We start from the raw sequence: 19,870 nt of genomic DNA on the forward strand, positions 1-19,870 counted from the left end.
GATACAATGAGAGTTTCTCATCACAAAAAAATTTGTGTCCCATAATTATGTTAAACTCTCAGTGTATCATTCTCATGTCTTTACATTGAAGCATTTTTACTTATATATCCTTGACATTCGTCCTAAATATCCACTCCACCTCTGGTTGTGCCCTCTAATGTCCCCTCCCGGTGTGATTAAAACCAAGAAAGATAGAAAAATATATCTGTATCATTCTCTCACCAAGATATGGCCTTATTTTGCGATGTACTTCACCATAAAATCTGATGCAGGCTCGCCACGAGCTGCCTTCATAAAGAAGCTTGACCAGTCTTTACACACTTTTCTTTTAATGTCAATATATGAAAAATAACATAACCTTAAAAAATATTCATATCAAGTTTTGTTTGACCAAGTAAGACCAAATACTATAAGCCTACCAAATTAAAACATTGGGGTTATTTTAGTTATCTCCTTCATGCATAAATCATGAAACTTTCAGGAAAAAATGAGAATAAATCTATAATATGTGAATTAAAACATGGGTTATTGATTACAAACCAAGAAATAGGAATCAGGTTTTTTAAGACATGATAAAACTTTTATAATTCTTAAAATGGCATGCATAAATTTGATGTGTCAAATATCCTCTCCATGCTAAGGCGGCATTGATAAAGGAGACCCTCATGAATCCCCCTGTGCATCCGCTGCCTGACATTGTGGGTGTGTGTGCCTATCACTAATCCCCTGCATAACTACCATGTTGAAGATCCATGCAACATTGTGCTGCCACTGCCACCATTTGCCAAACATCAAATGATATCAATCGCCTCCAACCCCCCATCAAACACCACCAAGCGCTGGCAGCTACATTTAATTTATATTCCAGTTTAATTAAAAAGAAAACACCAAAAAGTATGAAATTTTTTTCTCGTTGCTCTTTTTGAAGTTTTCGTGGGATCAAATGGAATACATAAAACTTATAAATGGTACCAACTTCCTTCTTCTAATAATTTACTATTTCAATGCATTTACTTCCCATATTTTAACCCTTCCTCTAAACTATGTAAGAGAATTTATAATTTGTTGCATGAAATTTTTAGCTCAAAAAATATTTTTTCACCAAATTGATTTCATCAGGCACAAATCCCCATATATACAGATGCCTAGGGATCTAAAAGACTGAAAATTTAAATTCTAAATAATTTTATAGTTTACATACAGTCATTTGTAACACATACGCACAAACTTGTCTCATAATTATTATTTAAGAAATTTCATCATTTCTCAACACTCGTTCTTAATCAGATTGCCTCATTGCTCCCTATCCCCTTCAGGTCTGCCTTTGTCTCTAAGGACCTTGTGTATTTAACACCTCACATACATCCTCAAGTATGTCTTTGGACCTGAATGGGGCCCTTCCGTGAGACAAGTACTGAATTCTGACACAGTCTAGTTTTCTAAGTTCCAACTCCTTGAATCCTCTCACGTCAAAACCCTAATTCTTTACGAGTCTCCTCCGAACACATAATTGACAGCTTTAAGACTCCACAAATCAATCACAAGGCTCTTCTGAGTCAACAATTATAACATGTGATTATAATATTTTGCAAATTATAATTACATGTCTAGGTTTCTAAGCTCAACTCCTTGAAACCTCAAGTATGTCATTTACCATTATTTGAAGAATTCAACTGATTTCAATCATGCATAGTATCATGTATTTCATACATATGTAAAATATTCATGTAGTTTATAATTTAAAATTAATTTATATAAAAATATCCACAAAATCCAAAAATTATTATGGAAATTTCCCTGAGTCATTGTTTTTCTAGATTATACAGATTTTCCAAAAAAAATGGCATTTAGTTTGTAAGAAATTATTTTTGAGAAAAAAGTTATATATGTTTGTGTATTGAGTCACAGAGCAGGCTTAGGGAGCTTAACAGGTTTACAAAAAAGATGTGTAGTGCAGAGCATGTTAATGGGTCAAATAGTGTGGAAGCATCTTGATGGGCTATGTTGTATTTTGGCCAGTTTTGCTTAACTGGTCGGTTTTACTCAGTCGCAATTTGTCAACCATGACATATGTAAGATGTGGGGTTGATAATATACAGTTTTAGTAGCTTAAATAGAACTTATTTGCATTAAATTAATTATACATCCATGTTATCAAGATTTTAATAATTAGATTTATTTAGAATGATACTCTGAATTTTCTGCATTTTTATCTATATTTGGGGATTTTTATGACATTAAATTATGAAATACTATAATTTTTTGAGTTCGAATATAATTTTTATGGAATTTTTTGACATAAAATTCTTAAAGATATATTTTTCTAACTCGTGATATATATTTATTTATATCTTTGGGGATTTATTTTATTAAATATGAAATTTAAAACATTTAGTAGCATATATATTTTTGTGATGCCACGTGTCATCGTTTGATTTGTCAAAGAAAGACCTACCAGAGTAAGGGATTTGTCAACAGCCAATCATTCTGCTCAATTATTGGGAGTCATCAAATCATTTTACTAAATTGTTAAATGATTTAGTTAAATCGTCAGCCAATCAATTATGGCATCGTAATAAGTGATGCCATAATTGCATTTAAGACTGAAGAATTTGCCTTTTGACTTTTACTAGCAAAGGGTGATGTGGATGAATTGAAAAAAAGCCACTCTATTTTTGCAATAAATGCACATGGAGACCAAGGGTCGAATTTTTAAGAGATGTATTTTTTTATTCAAGATGACTGATCAACAATTATGGCGGTGCCGACGTGTCATGTGTACACATGGCATCACATGTACATGTGGCACCATGTGTACACATGACACGCATGTGTCAGCCCGCTAACTGGATTAAAAGGGGAAGATGCTGGCATAGCACACGCTGACACAACACCACGTCAGCTGCGAGCTAGATATTTTATAATATACATAAATAGCATAGTATTATTCTTCTCTGTTTGTCTTTTTCCCAAGGTGACACATGGCGCGACGAGAGTCATCAATTGCCGATGATGCGAAAGAATCTCAACCAATCATTGCATTAAATACTATGAGGAGAAAAAATTCTTACAGAATGACACGACAGCATTCAAGAGAACGAGGGGAGATAAATATTTTGAATAAATCATGGGCAAGGAATCGTCCAACTTCCAGCATTGATATCCAACAATCCAGAATTGGAATTGGGCTGAAATTTTAAGGGTAGCTTCATATTTATGTCCTATATCAACCATATGTGTTGGATCTATATATTGAGCATCTGATCTTTGTAAAAAAAATCTTTAAGCTCACTTCCTCCTATAGAGGCAGATTGAAAGAAAATGAAGTTTTGAAGGTCCATCAAGTGTTTCTTGGTGTCTCTAGTGCTTGGAGAGGTTCAACATACAAGTAGGGAGGTCGATCTGCATCAGGAAGACGCCTTGATCATAACTGAATATAGGGATCTAAGGTTAACCTCTTGCCTTACGTTAAGTCTTCTAATGTAGATGCCTTGATCATAACTGAATATATGGATCTAAGGTTAACCTCTTGCCTTACGTTGAGTCTTCTCCAACATACTTCAGTAGTTCATCTGTCATCATTATCCATCATGTTCATCCATCACTATCACTAATCCACATCCATCTTCAACCGTCATCTTCCCTATCTATCCTCATCTATCATTCACTTCACGTCCCCCCCTACACTGTAACAATCTCATCACCTACCTCTCTCCTTCCCATTTTGTTTAGGAAAACATACATCACCTACCTCTTCCATTTTAGTTATCGTTCTATCTCATTCTCACTATCCATATCACTATGCCTTACACCCTATTCTTCGTTCCTTCTCTCCTCTCCATCCTTGTCTATCTTAAACCCTAACAAATAAAACCCAAATTTGCCATGTCTTGTCTTGTCATCCACTCCCATCTCGTCTCACATCCTCATCTGACATCACCATTCATGTCTCCCTTCATCCTCTCATTCTACTCAACAATTCACCACACTAGAACTAAGACGCTACTCATCCTTCTTCTTAAATTCCTCTTAACTCTGTATCATAATCACTATCGTTACCCATTCACTAGCTCATACAGTAGATGTAACTCTTCTCATATTCTTAAATTTACCTGATCAAGAGTTTCTTCCCTAATATCAAGAGTTCCCTAGAGACAACCTTCTTACTCGTCACTAGCTAACTAAATTATTTTACAAGTATAGGTTTATAAATATTATTGAGTAAGCTCAATTTCACAATGACATAAATTTACCGTAATTTTGAGTTTATCTGGGGTACGTGTCCAAGATTATCATGATTTATTCAAGAGCTTGAATTATTGCTATCATCAGATTACAATTTGATGGCTTGATAAATATGTACTTTGAATTTTCAGTTTTCAATCTCGTCACGTTTCAGAATCTTATCTAACGTTTCGAAATCTTATTTTGTTCTCCGTATGTTATGATAATAAATAACATATGAAAGCAGTCCCAACCTCCTTCAAGACGGACACCTTATTTTCCTTCAATTTAATTCAGAGTAAATGAGGTGAAAAGTCTTACCAATATTGTAGTTAAGTCTAACTTAAAATAACGACAAAATAACAGTCCTCATTCTAGATAACCCACAACACACTTTGATAAAAAAAAGAGAAACTTGGTGATGAATCCTCTAGAATTTGCTGATGAAAAGTCTTATCAATATTGTAGTTCAGTCTAACTTAAAATAACGACAAAATATCAGTCCTCATTCCAGATAACCCACAACATACTTTGATAAAAAAGAGAGAAATTTGGTGATGAATCCTCTAGATTTTCCCCAAGGTTCAGATCAAAAAAATTATGGAAACATCAAGGAGATGTTTGACCTCTGATGCAATGTTGTTCAGTAAGATACATTAAGAATGCTATCACAAGCAAAATTTTGAAAGTTTCGCATAAAGAAACACCACTCAAGTGCATTGCAACCTGGCGGCAGCGGAGAGAATCCAATATAAGCCCCTCCAGTAAGTAGAAGGAAAGAGCTGAGCTACAAACTGAATTATCCATTCCAAAGAAACCACATCTTGAAGCAAACTTGGGGGCCAATTCAACCAGCCGAATGTGCTCAAATTTTGCCCCTAGGCATCTTCAACTGCCATAAAAATTTCATTTAAATAATGGATTTAATTTGCCTTCAGTATGAGAAATCATCAAATCTATCACATTTGGCCCTCAGATCTTTAGACTGAAATCTATCAAAGGTTTATAGATATCCACGAATAGTTTCGAGTCAATCCACTTTCCCATGCCCTGTTGCGATCATTCATGTTTATTGCATATTATTAGTTGATGGGTAAATTGCATTTACGTGAATGAAACATTTTTTTAAAAGGGAAGCTACATAAAAATATAATACAACTTTTCTCAAAAAAACTTCACCTGACACCAAGTCGAGGATATTACTCCATGGCTGCATAAAATCATCATATCTGGACGCATTTCCGGGGCTTTCATATACAATGGAGCTTAGGAAAAAGGGTAACGCCAAATATTATTTAGGGTTCCCTTCACCTGTCAACAGAACTGCTCGTCCCAGGTCGTTTCTTCTTATGCTTCCAAAATTCATCTTTCTTAACTTTCTTCTTTTTGAACAGGCCTATACTACTGTTAATTATTCCCAGCATGGCACTCTTGTCCCTACGATTCTTAACTTGGGCTTTGTCCTCCAATATTGCACGGAGCTTCCTATAAGATTCCGCATCAGGAGCCAGTCCACTTCTCACCATTTCCTTGTGATAGAAGTGCGCCTTTGAGAAATCTCTTACCCGAACATAGGCATATATCATGGTCATATAAGTGATTGAATCGGGCTTCAAACTAAGTGCCGACATCTCCTTCAGCAACTGCGGCAGCTTGTAATGCTGCCCCCCTCTTCCATACGCATTCATCAACATATTATAAGTCATAACTGAAGGCGGTATACCAATCTGTTCAAATTCTGAAACAACATCCCTCGCCAGCGCGTAGAGACCATTCTTAGCTAACCCATCAAGTACAATGTTGAAGGTTACCCTCGTGCCTTCCACCTTGTCTTTCATCATCATTCTCCAGATCTCCACCAACTTATTTGAATCTCCGGCCCTCCGAAACGCATCAAGAAGCGCAGTATATGTCTCTATGGAGGGCTCTAATCCATCTCTCTTCATGCTCTCAAAAGCTGAAAATGCTTTTTCATGCCAGCCGCCAACAGAGAATGCATGGATAAGGGCAGTGTAGGAATGTGATGTGGGCTTTATTCCAGACTTCTTCATTTTAAAGAAAGCATCAGCAGCCATGTCACTTAGCTTTCTTTGGCGACCATATGCGCTGATAAGACAAGTGAAGGACCTCACGTTTGGCTTCAAACCTGCAGACTGCATTTCTTGCATCAGATCTTCGATGATGTTTGGTTGCATTCTTCTACTGTACCCGTCCATTAAAATGTTATAAGTAGCTGTTGACGGGTGCAGAGACTTCTCTCTCATTTCCTGGAAGAGACCTTCAGCCTCTTCTATGTTATTAGACTTCACATAAGCATCCATCAAGGTGTTATAGATCAATGTATTTGACGGAATTCCTCTCTTCTCCATCTCTGATTGCACGATGAGGGCTTCTTTTTTTAGACCTGCGTCGCAGAAGCATTTGATAAGGGCACCAAATGCCTCAATTCCTATCTTTACTCCTTTCTTGTTCATCAGTTGGAAGAATTCCCAGACCTGTTTTGTACTGCGCTCAGACTTCCCCATTATCGTGATCAGAATGGAACAAGTGACGTTATCTGGTTTGACATTGTTTGCTTCCATTGCCTCGTACGCAGCCCAAGCATCATCATACCTGATAATTAGATATAATTCATCACAGAGACGTGAGGAAATTGTTGAAATAATGCATAGATTAAGCTTGATGGGATAAAAATAATAAAATTACTCGGTTCAAAATCCTTCATCTGAAGAAGTGCCAGACTTATGGTTCAACAATCTCATAAGATTGTTCAGATCGAGACTGGATTGATCGAATATGTAATCTTTGGATTGAGCAAATTCTAGAGAGAGAGAGATCCTTCCCAAAAAAAACAGAGAGAAAGAAAGAGAGTAAAATCTTGGAAGAAAGAGAAGTTTCTTTTAATCCTTATCTATCAATAAAGGATAGAGAAACAGATAATCGATCAAATATGGATTGGGTCAATCGATGAGTGGACCGATTGGTTGATCTGATCGATCATCTGTTCTTGATCATGATAGAAACTAACCCTCTTCTTGTTCTTCTCTCTTCTCCATGTTACCTCTTCCTCGATAGATCTCCATGAGGCATCTATATGGTTGACAGGACTAAAGTAAACCTCCTAAGTTCACAGATAAACAACTTTTGGTGATTTCAACTAAAACCTCACCTTCGTACTTTTAATAGGATATGCTACAAATATTTCGCCCTTTACGATCAATATTTATTGTCTAGTTCTCGATGATAAAAAACTGTGTAATTAATACCACGACTCTATCCATCAAGAATAAGTTCTTGCTACATTCATACTAAAATATAGGCCTTGAACGTAGAAAAACAATTCAAGATTCACATGATTCAGGTGAAGAGCTTGCAAATAAATTTTTTTTTTTAAAACAAGAGCTTGCAAGTAATAATCAAGCATACCTTCCAGATGATGCCAATCCGGAAACTGCCGCGTTGTAGACATGAACATCCTTAAATCTCTTCGACTTGGGGAGATTCTTGAACAGGGTGACCAGCTCCTTCCACTTCCCTGCTCTGCCGAGCGCCGGAAACAGAACAGAACACGACCTCGGTGTCACCAAAGACGGCTGTTGAAGACCCATCCACTCGAACAAATAAAGACATTGTGAAGTCAATCCCTCTTTCCCCAATCTGGCCAGAAGACGAATGCAGTCCCCTTCCTCCAACTTCCCCTCAAAAGGGCCCAACAGTTCTCCCAAGGTAGAATTCTTCGGAATATTTCGAGAAAGCCTCAGAATTTCACCGACGATTCCTTCATCCTCCGAGGGCAAAACTTGGGTTTCAGGTTCGAAGTCCAGCCCTAACGTTATCCCCTCCAAGTCTTCATCACAGGCGTCTAAAGAACCGGCCATCCGCCATGAAGTACGACGGTTCTTCTGAAGGAAAATCGATCCCTCCTGCGCCGGATCCGGGGTTAGGGTTTTAGACTCAAGGAAGCTTCGAATGGGGTCATCGACTCGTTCATCATCATCATAAAAATTCAGCACAGCTTCATCGGAATCTTCACAAACTTCTACTTCTTTATGCAATTCTTCTTCGACCAGTTCAAGATGGCGGAGGAAGACGGGACTAGAAGACTCCGCGCAAGGATTAGAAGAGGCGAGAGGAGAAACGGAATTCAAAATCGAGCTAGAGAGGAGAGTAGGAGAGACTAGACGAAGCGATGGCCGCGAACGCGCCGTGGCGGGGAAGAAGAAACGAAGGGGCTGCCATGGCTGCAGCCGGACCGCCATTAAAACCTCGCTACGAGCTACGCTACCCAATTAAGACAATATTATAGTTCCGGATCGTCCCGGAGGTGGACGATGGACGGGACGGTGATGGTGACGGGCCCCGGACGAGTGACGTGACGGCCGTCATGCCATAACTGATTTTTAAAAATGACCAAAAAAGCTTAAAAATAGTTAGATTTAAGCTTTTCGATGACCAAGATTTCGCCAAAAATGGTGTTGATTTCTTGGCATTTCGCAAAAAAGTCCTTGCATTTATTCACGTGCACAAAAAGATGCCGTCCAAAGATATGCCCCTCTACTTCTCTCTCCTCCGCATGGTTGTTTTTCTCCTCACATGTGAGAGGGACACCACAAACCATGACCGTGATGCTGACGTGACGGATTTTTCTGAAATCCTGGGACGTGTGACAGGACGGTGACGTGACGAAGTTTTTGCCACGTCACCATCCGTCACGGGTCGTCATCCATCCCGTCACGTCCCAGGCATGTCGTTCCCTAATGGACAGAGAGATGAAGAGAGAGAGATAATATAGCTGATCACGAGTCGAGGAGATAGACATAAAGTTCAGATGTAGCATTCAGGAAACGTCTAAGATAGAAAGAGGGGTTGAGGAAGATAAATAGCTGACCAAGCAAAGCAGATGATCTACAAAGGCTAGCAAGCAAAGAATTTGACAGCAAATAATTCCCCCTGGTAGGCCTTGCCACCCCCACACTCTGCATATTTACATGGACAGAGAGAGAGATTGATAGATAGATAGATGTATGGACAGAAAGAGATGGATGGAGATAGTGAAAGAGAGAGGAAGGCTAAGAGAGATCAAGTTGGACCCTCTCCGGCTTGGCTCGCTCGGTCTGGTCAGCGAGCTCGACGCCGAGCTGGCCCTTGTCGCCGGCGCCGAAGGCGTAGAGCCCGCCCCCCTCAGTCAGTGCAAAGGTGTGGGCATTCCAGTATATGGAGTTGGTCAAGCTGATCTGCACCACCTTCTCCTTCACATCCTTGAGCGACTGCACCAGCTCTGGGCTCAGCACATTCGCCTGCCGATTCCCCTGCATTGCCTCAACTCAACTCAAATTTTAAAGGCTGCAACTCAGGTCAGACTCTCTTCGTCTATCTCTCTCTCTCTCTATCATCTCCATCTCGTCGTCGGAGATACTGTTAGTGAGGTCGTGCCAATTCAATTAAATTATGAGAGAGAGAGAGAGATGGGAGAGAGAAACCTGGTCGTGATGGCCGAGGCTGGAGGACTCGCCGCAGCCGAAGGAGTAGACGTCGCCGGAGTCGGAGACGATGAAGGTGGTGTAGTCACCGGTGGCGACATGAACAGCCCGGATCTTGAGGAGAGAGTCGACGACCTTGGGCACAGACTCGCAGTCCTCATTACCATGGCCGAGGCAGCCGTAGCGGCCCCAGCCCCAGGTGCAGACCCGGCCATCCTGGCCCACCACCGCCGCGTGCCACGCCCCCGCCGCCACAACCCTCGGCTGCAGTCTGAGCTCCCTGAACTGCTCGATCCGCCTCGGGTACCTCTCGTCTGTCCTCGTCCCATGCCCAAGCTTCCCCCCCAACCCACACCCCACTGAATACACGGACCTGCACCTCAGACCATGATGATGATGATGAGTCGATGAGTCAATGATTTTGATCATGATGATGATGCTGACAATAATGATGGTGGTAATGATGGTGAAGATGATGTCATTGATGACAAAATGCTGATGATGATGATATGGTAGTAATGATGATGAAATAGTTGATAATAATGATGATGATGATGACAAGGTTGATAATGATGTTCCTGTATGATGATGATGATGATGATGAGAAGGTTGATAATGATGTTTTTTATGATGATGATGATGATGATGGTTGATAATGATGCTTTTTTATCATGATGATGATGGATGATAATGATGATTTATGATGATGATGGGTGATAATGATGCTTTTTTATCATGATGATGATGGTTGATAATGATGATTTATGATGATGATGGGCGATAATGATAATTATGACGACGACGATGAAATGAAATGATGATGGTGAGGAAGAAGAATAAAATGATGATGAAGCAGACAACAATGATGATGATGGTGACGGTGATGAAGAATGAGAAGAAGATGTTGTTGGTAATGATTATGATTATGACAGAGATGAATAATAATAATAATAGAAGAAGAAGATGTTATTGATGACCACAATGAAGGAGAAAGAGAAGAAGATAATGACGCTGTCACTGATGATGACGATGATGGTGATGGTGAGGATGGGCTTACATGCCGGTGGGCTCGCAGGCGAGGAGGAGAAGGTAGCAGTAACCGGCAGCGATCTGGACGACAGGGACGTTCTCCAAGGGTCCGAGCAAGGGGTAGGGCTCAAGGTCAGCAGGTTCGGTCTGGTGCCCGAGTCTGGCATCACTGCCCCAAGAGAAAGTATAAACTGTGCCCTCCCTTGACAGAACAGCAGTAAAGAAGTTGCCAATTGCAGCCTGCACGACGAAGACATCCTTCAATGACTCCACCTTGCGGGGAGTGGTGACAAGTGTGGACCCATCCGCTTCTCCAAAAGAGTCCTTTCCAAAGGTGAACACTTCGCCCTGATCGCTGATAAGCATCGTCCTCCCTGCGCCAGCAGCCGCTTGGATGATCCGGACACCGGCCAGGGACCTAAGGCCCACAAACCAGAGCCCATTATCAATCTTGAACTCGCGGATCGAAACAACCCACTAATCATCGGTTAGTCAACCATCATTAAGGACGACAATTAGGAACGAAGGAAACAGGATGACAGAACAGATGGTGGGATGATTGTGAAACAGACCAATAGAGGGGTGTTTGATGGCGGAACAGAGCGTAACGAGACAGAAGGGGAGTGGTTAAGGGTTTTTGGTCTGTTTTCGTTCCAAGATCACGACGGAAGACTGATAATATACTGGAATCCATCGCGGTGACAGGGACCTCAAGACCCACATACCCGAGCCCATTATCAACCATGAATTGGTCAGTAAGTTTGAGGAACGGAATGGATTTTTGTCAGTCAACCGTCTCAGAGTCTTCAGTTTTGTTCTGTTTTGTCCCAAAGGCATGACGAAACAGGCAACAGAGAGAGACAATTATAGTTCCGGATTGTCCCGGACGTGGACGACGGACGGGACGGGATGAATTTTGTCCCGTCCGACATCCGAATTCAGTGTAGGGATGAAGGACGAGACGAATTTTCGTCCAAAGGTACGAAAGCCATCCCGTCCAGTCCTCCCGGGATGAATTTTCGTCCCGTCCGCAGAAAAAACCGTCCCATCCCTCGTCCCGAACGAAAAAAAACCATTAGATATTTTTAATATATTAATACAGATTTTTCTAAGTTTTTTAGGGAAATGTGGAGGAGAGAGAACCCAAATGGACATATGTACAATTATTTCTGAGCAGCGTCAGTTTGCACGCGCGAAACAATACAGGGACTTACAAATTGTCATAGCAAGGCCACGTGGCTACATCTCAACCGTCGGATGTGAATCCGCCGGTTTTGCGTCCACATTCGTCGGTCCATCGTCCGAGACCTCCAGACGGACGGTTTTTTCGTCCCACGGGACGAAAACCGTCCCGTCCGCTGGTCCCCCGGTCGAATTTTCGTCCATACCATTGGACGGGACGATTTTTTCATCCCGGGATGGAAAAATCGTCCCGTCCGTGTCCCTGAACTATAGAGACAATGGACGGTTTTAAACCTAGAGTAAAACACAAGCAAACCCATGAAAGAAAGTAACAAAACGATACAAAACTGCAGACTCTATGCGGGTTGACTGTCAAAAATCGGTCCCATCCCTAAGCTTTACTGACTAATTCAAGGCTGATAATGGGCTCTGGTTTGATGGGTCTTGAAGTCCTTGACAAAATTCCGTTTTGTCCGAGAGAGACGGTTGTAAACCTAGAGAAAAACACTGCCAAGTGCCAACCCATGAAAGAACAGGACAAAACGGGACTGAACGGAACGAAACGGGACGGAAGATACGAAGACAAGAGAAGAGAAGAGGCCTTACTTGACCAGGCGGGGGCGCCACTCCTCTTCGAGAGTGCCATGGCCGAGCTGGCCCGAGCTGTTGGAGCCAAAGGTGTAGACTTGGCCGCCGGAGGTGACAGCGATGCTGTGGCCGGGCCCAGCCAAGGCCTGCGACTTCTCTCTCCTCGTACAGGCCTCCCCGGCCAGAAGAAATCTAAGGACCAGCTTCCACGAGCCACCGCACCGGCGCTTCAGAACCTCCCCTTGCTCCCCCGTAATGGGCCGGAATATGGCCCTTTTCCGGCACATGTCCAGCGCCGCCAGCTCAGCTATGGACAGGTCGCTGTCTGGAGGGAAGTTTGCCGGCTTGCGGAAGAAGGAGCAAGTGGCCTGAAGAACAGAACAGACGTCAATCCATACTGTTCCTTCATCATCTCTAAATTTTCTATTTAAGTTTATATATTTTCACTTATTGCAGAAATACATCATCAGTCAACAGGAAAAAGTCATCCCACTTAACCCTCATACGTTATACACCAGCTACGTCTATCGATAAAAGTAGAATATGTACGTGCCTTTTATTACAAGATCTAAATTGCTGTCAATAATCGTATAAAAATACTCTAATTCTACTAGGAATAACTCCATTATCTATTTTCACTCATGCAGAAATACATCATCAATCAACAGGAAAAAGTCATCCCACTTAGTCCTCATACATTATATACCAGTTAGGTACATCGATAACAGTAGAACACGTACATCTCTTTTTAATTACGAGATCTAAACTGCTGTCAATAATTGTGTAAAAAATCTATTAGAATAACTCCATTTTTTTCACTCATTAAAGAAATATATCAACAATAAACATGAAAGAGAACTGTCAACTCTAAATACTAATCCCACTTATTTCACATATATTATATACCAGTTTGGGTTTATAGATAAAAGTAAAACAAATACATCTGTTCACTTATAGTATCCAAATTGTAGCCAATAATTATATAGGTGCTCTCTAACTCTTCAAAAAAGTAAGCATCTTTTCATTCATTACAGGAAACACAAAAGAACAATAAAATCTAAATCGTAATCCTACTTAATCCTCATGCATTACAAAATACTCAGGTAAGGATATAAAAGTAGGACATCTAAATCTGTTATAACTACAAGATCTAAATTGTTGTAAAAAATTGTCTGGATACTCTTTAATTCTACAAAAAATAACTTCATAATCCACTCTCTCTCATTAAAGAAATATATCATCATTAAACAGGTAGAAGAACTCTAAACTCTAAACAAGAATCCAACTTTATACATATCCATTATGTAGTATATGAGCAAATCGATAAAAGCGGAACATATGCATATATTTAATCTTTGAGCATTAGAGATACTACCCTTGAATTATTATGCATGAATCATAGATAAAATTAGAAGGATTAGGAAAGATTGGGAACTGGCCTCAAGGTTGGCGAGGTCTTGAGGGTCGAGATTGCAGCCGGTGAGGACGTGAAGAACAATAGATGGCTTAGCGGCTAAGGGGAATTCCCCCGGTGAAGAGTCGCCGAAGCAGTGCCGTTGCTGTCGTTGGAATGTAAGAGACAGCGGCTTGTCGACGATGTTGTGGTACTGCACTTGATGGCCGGAGCCACTCGTGGTGGCGTCCATGGCCTAATCGCCGCTGCCAGCAGAGTTCTTCCCCTCGAAGCTCAAATGGCGGCCTTCTGTAGAAGCCCCTCGCGCGTTATCGGAAAGGACGAACGAAGAAGGATGGGAGACCTCGGAACGGAATCGGAACGAGAAGAGGCAAATACGCGAGTTGAAATTTCAGATCTAGAGGGAAATTTCGCAAGACATCGAGGATCAGAGACTGATCATGAGAAAGGGAAAAGGAAATAAATGAGGAACATGTGGAAATTTTTTCGTTACTCGCGGGGGAAATAACAGAAAAACCGTCGCATTAAATCACGATCGGTGGTTCATTTGAGATCGGAGTCATTTAACAACGATCGGACGGGAGAGGCAGATCATCGCCGGCGGAAACATTGGGGGGAAATCAATGATTCAATTGTAAAAATGTGAGACGAAGGATGTCATCCATAAAAGCTTCGCAGATCCCGAAGAACCTCAGATCGGCAAGGGAAAACGATCACAGAGTGGAGAAAAATCGGGAAACGGAGAAGAGAATCGATCATAGTTGATAGCGGAGTGATCGTAGCGGGGAATTACCGTCGGATTACGATCTAAGAGGGGGATCTTGGATCGATCTGCTGTTCATCGGCCCCTTTTTTGCTTGTTGGCTTGGTTTTCCACGGGCTTTTTGCCCTCTCCCTTGACGTCTCAACGTCGGCGTGAGGCTTCTCTCGCTCCTCTGCAATCGCCGTATTTAAAGGAGAAAGGGAGGGGTGAGATGATGAGGGGGCCTCCAAAGAGAGGCACAGACGCAAGCAAAGCAACAAGATCCTTCAATTCATACACGTAGAGCGTCCGCCACGTCAGAATTCCTATATACGCATTATATATCTTTCACATACTCTCTCTCCTCTCTCTATACCTCTGCCCCTCTTTCTCTCTCCTCTCTCAGTCTCTCTACCTATTTCCCTCTCTCAGTCTCTCTACCTCTCTCTTCTCTCTCTACCTCTGTCCCTCTCTCAGTCTTTCTACCTCTTTCCCTCTCTCAGTTTCTCTACCTCTCTCTTCTCTCTCTATATCTGTCCCTCTCTCAGTCTTTCTACCTCTTTCCCTCTCTCAGTTTCTCTACCTCTCTCTTCTCTCTCTATATCTGTCCCTCTCTCAGTCTTTCTACCTCTTTCCCTCTCTCAGTTTCTCTACCTCTCTCTTCTCTCTCTATATCTGTCCCTCTCTCAGTCTTTCTACCTCTTTCCCTCTCTCAGTCTTTGATGCAGGACAACTAGGGGAAAGACGACTGTGGAGATAGGTTGGATATCGACGGGGGAGGATACAGGACAGGTTTGGATGGATTGGATAAAACAGACCACAGAATCCACACGATCGAATTCGAAACTTAAAACCGATGAAATACTGGTAGTGCAGCCCCGTTCCTCGTCGAGGGCGGGAGTACTGTCTTCAACCACCACGACGATGCCGAAGCACCAAATCGAATACTCGAATTCACGTCCACAAGAAATCTCACGAAAGGGGGAATTTTGAGGAAAGAAAGAGATATTCAAAATCAAGTCTGACGGCAGTGGACGAATTCTCGAGGAATACTGGACAGAGAACACTCGACACCAAAGAGTTCAGGCGTACCTCTGCACGGGGGTGCGTGATGAGGCTGCGGGAAATTTGGGTCGTGACGTGACTGGGCGATCCGGGCGTTGTAAGGCCCACTAGACGAAATATATGGACGTTCCGGGTGTTGAGCGGCACTGGCAATGAGACGGTCAGATTAAGCCTGATTGCTCAGTGGCTGGAGTGCTTGGGTGTGGGGCGTCGTTGGTGGGATGATTGATATGCGCTTCGACAGGGTGTCGCGGATCCACTTGCGCCGTCAGTTGACGGGGGGTCAAAGGGGGAGTTGCCCCCTTGCGGGATTTGGGGCAGTGCCCCGAAACCTAAACGGTATGCGCCGTGGTAAGAAGCCTCGAGGGCGTCTGAAAGCGCAGCAAGTTGCTTCGAGGGCGTCCGGAGGCGCGGGCGGCCGTGCGCTGGCGTCGATGAGCGCTGGCCTCTGCTGGCACTAGCGCTAGCGGTTGCGGGTGGTCGGCGCTAGGGCACGGGCGCAGGCGGCCCAGGGCAGGCGGCCTGCGCGAGCGCTGGCGCTGGTGACCCTGTGCGGGTGGCCGGCACTAGGGCGCAGGTGCGGGCGGCCTTGAGCGGGCGGCCTGCGCTGGCGCTGGCGACTCTGTGGGGGCAGTCGGCACTAGGGCGCGGACGTGGGCGGCCTTGAGAGGGCCGCCTATTCTGGCGCTGGCGCTGGCGGTTGTGGGTGGGCGGCGGCTACTGGACGCCCTTGGGCGGGCGGTTGGAGCCACGTGGCCAAACCCTAGGGCAAACGGACCAAGAAGAAGAGGGGGATGGCGAGAGAGAGAGAGAGAGAGGGAGAGAGGGGTGACGAAGGAAGAAGAGAGGGAAGAGCAGGAGGGAGGCCGGCGACAACGACGATGACGGCGGCGGCAGCGGTTGGGAGAAGACGGGATAGGGGAGGCTGGGCAATCCTCCAAGAAGAGATAAAACAAACTCAATTCTTGAGTAATGACTGCATAACTGTTTCTTAAAACAATGGCCTATACATATAGGCCTTGGAGGAAAGAGAAAATACAGTTAAAAGAAATGAAAATAAAGACGAGCGACGTGACGAGCGGCATGGTTTCGTGTCACGTCAAGGGGCAGTTCTGGATCTGCCTTTGGCGACGTGTCAGGACGCGCGAAGGGGTGTGCGTGGGTGGAGACGTGCCTGACGTTGGCTCGTTGATTTGATCCGGTGACGATGGTGGCATGTCTTCAGCAGTCGTGTTGACTTCAGATGACGGTGGTGACGCGTCCCGTGTCACTGCGTTGACGTTGTCGCCACCAGTCTCTCTACCTCTCTCTTCTCTCTCTACCTCTGTCCCTCTCTCAGTCTCTCTACCTCTCTCTTCTCTCTCTACCTCTGTCCCTCTCTCAGTCTTTCTACCTCTTTCCCTCTCTCTCTACCTTTGTCCCCCTCTCAATCTCTCTGCCTCTCTCTTCTCACTACCTTTGTCCCTTTCTCCGTCTCTCTACATCTCTCTCCTCCCTCTACCTCGGGCCCTCTCTCCACCTCTCTATCTACTCTCTCTACTTCTGCCCCTATCTCTCTCCTCTCTCTACCACTGTCCCTTTCTCTATACCTTTTTCTCCTCTCTCCACCTCTCTCTCTCCTCTCTACTTTTGTCCCTCTTTTTGCATCTCTCTCTATCCTCTCTCTACCTCTGTCCCTCTCTCCACTCCTCTCTCAACCTCTGTCCCTCTCTCTCGTACCTCTCTCTACCTCTGATCCTCTCTCCCCCTCCCTCTATCAACCTCTGTCCCTCTCTCTCCTACCTCTCTCTACCTCTGATCCTCTCTCTCCCTCCCTCTCTCTACCTCTGTCCCTCTCTCTACCTCTCTCCCTCCCTCTCCCTCTCTCTACCTCTCTCTCTCCCTCTACTTCTCTCTCTCTCCCTCTCTCTACCTCTCTCTCTCCCTCTCGCTCTCTCTCTCTTCCTCTCCCTCTCTCTACCTCTGTCCCTCTCTTTGTACCTCACTCTCCCCTCTATTTTTCTCCCTCTCTCTACCCTTCTCCCTCCCTCTCTCCCTATTTTTCCCCTCTCTCCCTACTTTCCCTCTCACATCCCTCTCTCCATCTATCTCTCTCTCTCCTATCTCTACCTCTGTCCCTCTCTCCACCTCTCTTTACTCTCTATGCATCTGTCCTTCTCTCTACCTCTCTCTCTCTCTCCCTTTCTCCCTCTTTCCAGCTCAGTACCCCTCCCTTTCTCTCTAATTTTCTCTATCTTTTTATGATGTAACACTATGGACGCCGAGATCAAACGGCTCGTGTTACACCACAGGGAGGGCGCTGACAGTCATGTCATGTAGTGGAGAGGACTAATGTGGACATAATGTGAGTGTTGATGATGCATCGATGAAATCAATGAGAAGTACAAATCTGGCATCGACGGACACCAACAACCATTAGGCTACGATAAGCGTGACCTAGGAATGCTACAAGGCTCCCGATGATCCGGACATCAGGTTGACCATTAGGTACGTGCTCGGCTACTGCCACTTTTGTGCACGCCTTCGCCGGTCTCAACCAAGGACGCACCAAATGAAATCCTAATCCTCATAATGTGAATCCTATCTTTCACTAATCTAACCCCCGGCGGTGGAGAAAACATTTGGAGGCACTGAAAGAAATATATAACGTCGAGAAGGAATTGATGAGCGTACGAGGAACGGTAGACTCGGGCGGTGTCTGATTTAGCAGTAGTGGAAGGTGAGCAGCATGTAGACGCGATGACGATGAAGGTAGGTGCGGCAGCGCAAGTAGGCGTGGCGGCTCAAGTACGCGTGGTGGCGCAAGTAGGCAGTTATGCACGGAGACGCGTGTGATGGATATTATGTGACCGTCAAGCCAATCACAGTACCATGTTTATTTAAGTTCATTGAATAAAATATTTGCGTCCATTATTATTCCATGTGATGTTTATAATGAAGTCCATGAATACGTGCAATGACTTAGTGAATTATGATGAGATCATAATACAGTGATCAGTAGTCTTTAAATATGTATTAAAAATATTCCTATTCAATGGATAGTTGAGACGGACATCAAATTATCCGGATAGAATAACACTAGCTGATCCTACTTATACGATAAGTATAGCTGATAATGTAACTATTAGTGTGACGACACTAAGGACAGATAATGGGTGCTCTTTAGAGAAAGAGTTGACTAAATTGATCCATAGAATCCCTAAATGGTATTATACATAAATGTCAATCAAGTTATTCAAGTCACAGTTGTATAAGTGATCCACTGACCTGAGACACCAAGAACATCTCGTGAGTGGACGACTACGTTTTGACTATGACTTACGAGCCTCTAATCATGGGATTCAAATAAGTTATAGATCGGATGTAGCAAGAAGCTTACGGAAACGATTGAGTGGTCAAGATGGGATCATCCGCCCTCTGTATAAGTGGAGATTGACTCGAGGAAGACAGTGTAGAAAAATCCCTAGCCAGGGTAGTGAGGATATTGGAGAAGGCATTCTCCAATGATCCCCGTTATACATCAGTACTAATCGAATGATGAATTAGGATTTGACAATAAACCATACCCTAAGTCATTCGAGAGTCTCGCACGGATGATGGATTATACATATACGGTAACCGATGACGGTAAAGGTTCCATGAGAGAGTTTGAGACTACTCGGTATCTTCTAGAGCACGAGGTGTAGCTTGGCACCCCAAGGGCTGGAAACTTAACCTATCGATTGGGTTAAATCGATACTTATTTAATTAATATATATGTTGATATAGTTAAATAATAAGGTTGGTCAATAAATGTTATTGGGCCATTAAATTTATTAACTAGAATGATACATGGGTCTAGAGGGTCACACGCACAAGGTCATAAGGGCATTGGTGGATATATTTTACTTTGGAGGGTTTTTGATAAAAACCTTAAGTGAAATATAAAGAGGAAAAGCGGTCTCATTTTAAGCACCCATGCAAGACTGATTTGAGAGCCACCTCCTTTCTTCATTCTCTACTTCAACTAATGAGAGAGTCTCCAAGGAGAGTTGAACAAGAAGAGGTGGAGATCCAAGCGCCGAGTGATCGCGTGGATACTTCTAGAGGTTGGACGCGTGAACGGCTTTAGAACAATCTTGGAGCGGCAAAGACAAGGGTGAAACG

At 43.4% G+C, this 19,870-nt stretch overlaps 2 protein-coding genes across 2 annotated transcripts; both read right to left on the reverse strand.

The window, feature by feature from the left end:
* Positions 1 to 4,761: 4,761 nt before the first annotated feature.
* EMB1006 (Pentatricopeptide repeat (PPR) superfamily protein) lies at positions 4,762 to 8,510 on the reverse strand. Its single transcript, XM_078576794.1, has 3 exons — positions 7,651 to 8,510; positions 5,404 to 6,837; positions 4,762 to 5,116 (listed from the first exon to the last, which is right to left on the reverse strand). The coding sequence occupies exons 1-2, from the start codon at positions 8,481 to 8,483 to the stop codon at positions 5,532 to 5,534; spliced, it is 2,139 nt and encodes a 712-aa protein (XP_078432920.1). The 5' UTR covers positions 8,484 to 8,510; the 3' UTR covers positions 4,762 to 5,116; positions 5,404 to 5,531.
* Positions 8,511 to 9,036: 526 nt separating this feature from the next.
* LOC144704138 (Regulator of chromosome condensation (RCC1) family protein) lies at positions 9,037 to 14,878 on the reverse strand. The gene is made up of 6 exons (XM_078576401.1): positions 14,711 to 14,878; positions 13,943 to 14,205; positions 12,522 to 12,871; positions 10,762 to 11,151; positions 9,705 to 10,077; positions 9,037 to 9,533 (listed from the first exon to the last, which is right to left on the reverse strand). The coding sequence occupies exons 2-6, from the start codon at positions 14,147 to 14,149 to the stop codon at positions 9,294 to 9,296; spliced, it is 1,560 nt and encodes a 519-aa protein (XP_078432527.1). The 5' UTR covers positions 14,150 to 14,205; positions 14,711 to 14,878; the 3' UTR covers positions 9,037 to 9,293.
* Positions 14,879 to 19,870: the final 4,992 nt, after the last annotated feature.

This window comes from Wolffia australiana, chromosome 6 (genome assembly GCF_029677425.1).
Source record: "Wolffia australiana isolate 7733 chromosome 6, ASM2967742v1".
Taxonomy (NCBI): Eukaryota; Viridiplantae; Streptophyta; class Magnoliopsida; order Alismatales; family Araceae; genus Wolffia; species Wolffia australiana.

What these genes read in the sequence shown, in the direction of transcription:
- EMB1006 (XM_078576794.1), bottom strand. Translation starts at nt 8,483, where the DNA reads ATGGCGGTCCGGCTGCAGCCATGGCAGCCCCTTCGTTTCTTCTTCCCC. An exon ending in GGATTGGCATCATCTGGAAG is followed by an intron (nt 6,838 to 7,650) that starts GTATGCTTGATT and finishes TCTAATTATCAG; the next exon opens with GTATGATGATGCTTGGGCTG.
- LOC144704138 (XM_078576401.1), bottom strand. Translation starts at nt 14,149, where the DNA reads ATGGACGCCACCACGAGTGGCTCCGGCCATCAAGTGCAGTACCACAAC. An exon ending in TGGCGCCCCCGCCTGGTCAA is followed by an intron (nt 11,152 to 12,521) that starts GTAAGGCCTCTT and finishes TGTGGGCCTTAG; the next exon opens with GTCCCTGGCCGGTGTCCGGA. An exon ending in GCCTGCGAGCCCACCGGCAT is followed by an intron (nt 10,078 to 10,761) that starts GTAAGCCCATCC and finishes TCTGAGGTGCAG; the next exon opens with GTCCGTGTATTCAGTGGGGT.